Source organism: Aptenodytes forsteri, unplaced genomic scaffold (assembly GCF_000699145.1).
Source record: "Aptenodytes forsteri isolate BGI_AS27 unplaced genomic scaffold, ASM69914v1 Scaffold209, whole genome shotgun sequence".
Lineage (NCBI taxonomy): Eukaryota > Metazoa > Chordata > Aves > Sphenisciformes > Spheniscidae > Aptenodytes > Aptenodytes forsteri.
Genome location: NW_008795034.1, coordinates 890,285 through 892,018, shown reverse-complemented (window position 1 = coordinate 892,018; position 1,734 = coordinate 890,285). Strand labels below are relative to the sequence as shown.

General features: G+C 68.2%; 2 protein-coding genes across 2 annotated transcripts in view; both read right to left on the bottom strand.

Moving 5' to 3' along the window:
* Nucleotides 1-998: 998 nt before the first annotated feature.
* Nucleotides 999-1,734, bottom strand: part of LOC103896530 (claudin-4-like) — a 3,510-nt gene continuing 2,774 nt past the window's right edge. Inside the window, exon 2 of the mRNA XM_009276391.2 lies at nt 999-1,630. Within this exon, the coding sequence (XP_009274666.1) occupies nt 999-1,628 (630 nt within the window). The 5' untranslated portion in view covers nt 1,629-1,630. The remainder of the gene's footprint in view (nt 1,631-1,734) is intronic.
* LOC103896574 (claudin-4-like) overlaps nt 1,632-1,734 on the bottom strand; it is a 653-nt gene continuing 550 nt past the window's right edge. The window contains exon 2 of the mRNA XM_009276440.1: nt 1,632-1,708. Coding sequence (XP_009274715.1) covers nt 1,632-1,708 — 77 coding nt within the window. The remainder of the gene's footprint in view (nt 1,709-1,734) is intronic.

Here is a 1,734-nt window from a genome sequence, read left to right as displayed (position 1 = left end):
AAAGGAACACCGGGCTGTCCTGCCACCGAGGCGGGTGTTGGAGAGGGTAAAGAAAACGAAGCACAGCGGGGTCTGAGCAGCTGCCATTTAATGCGGGAAGGCTGCGATGTGGGGACGGACAGCAACACAGCTGGGGGGGGCACCGCAAGCCACCCCCTCCTGCCCCCGTCCCGGCCACCCCAGTCGGGGGATGCCGAGGGGGGACCATGGGGCTGGGTACACCCCATGGGACGGGGTCAGGTCCGTGCGGGTGCACAGCCCCCCAAAGGAGCGAGGGCTGCCAGGTGTGGCTGGGGGCGCCCCCCCCCCCCCCGCCCCCTCCCCCCCCCCCCCAGAAAAATGCCCCCCCCCCCCGGGGGCCCTGCCACAAGAAATCACACCTCTGTACAGCCGCTCCGAGCCCCAAAAGTAGGTCAAAGTCAAAATTCAGGGTACAGGCAGGCAAGAGCCCCCATCGCCCCTCGAGACCCTGCCAGGGTTTGCAAAGCCGCCGCGTCCCCATGACCACATGGGACAGGTTTGCTGTCCCCGCCGACACCGCCACCCATGCTGAGAGACGCGTCCTGGGGGGGTTTACCAGGCAAGAGCCCTGTGCCACCCGCGGGACGGGCCCCCAGGAGCGCTGGGAGCTGCATCACTGCACGGCACACCCCGATACCAGGAGCCAGGAGATGATCCGGGAGGGGAACGGGTGGTGTCTCGGAGAAGATGCCGCGGCTGGGTGCTCCGGGGGGAGCGGGATGCCCGCCGGGGGGGGCAGCCAGGACAGGATCTCCCTGTTCCCCGTCTCTACCGAGATTAAAGAACCAGCTCCAATCCCCGGGTGAACAAAGGCAGCTCTGTCTGCCCTCCCTCGTACCGCCCCGGCACCTGGCCCTCCCCGCCCCGGCACCCGGCCAGCCCCCAGCCTGGCCGGGGGGGTCTGCAGGCCAGGGGTGCCCTGGGAGGTCCCGGCTCCCTGGTGAGGCTGGGGGGGGTCCAGGCAGGCGCAGCAGCTCCTAGACGTAGTTGCTGGCTGGCAGCGAGCGAGCGGCCGTGAACTTGGCGGAGTAGGGCTTCTCGCCCCGGGGGGGGCAGGTGCAGCAGAGGATCCCCCCCCCCAGCAGCAGGAGCGCGGAGGCTGCCCAGCCCACGTAGAGGGACGACCCCAGGTCCCGCTTCTGGGAGTCAGTGACCATCGGGTTGTAGAAGTCCCGGATGACGGTGTTGGCTGACCAGGAGATGGGGATGAGGATGAGGACGCCGGCGACAATGAAGATGACGCCGGAGAGGATCATGACCTTGGCTTTGGCGGTGTCGTCCTCCACGCAGTTGGTGCACTTGCCGCCGGCGACGGCGAGCAGGGTGCCCAGGATGGCCAAGACGATGGCCACCACCACCATGGCGCGGGCGGCTTGCAGGTCCTGCGGCAGGGCCAGCAGGGAGTCGTAGACCTTGCACTGCATCTGCCCCGTGCTCTGCACCACGCAGTTCATCCACAGCCCTTCCCAGATGATCTGGGCCACCACGATGTTGTTGCCGACGAAGGCCGTCTCCCGCCACATGGGCAACGCGCAGCAGAGGATGGAGGCCAACCAGCCGATGACAGAGAGGGCAATGCCCAGCACCTGCAGCCCCATGGAGGCCATCGCTCACTGCCTGCACCCCTGCCAGCCTCCCGCAGTGCAGTGCCGGCTGCCGGGACCATGGCAGGCATTATATGCCTTTGCTGAGGGAGGAGCGCCGGCCGCCGCC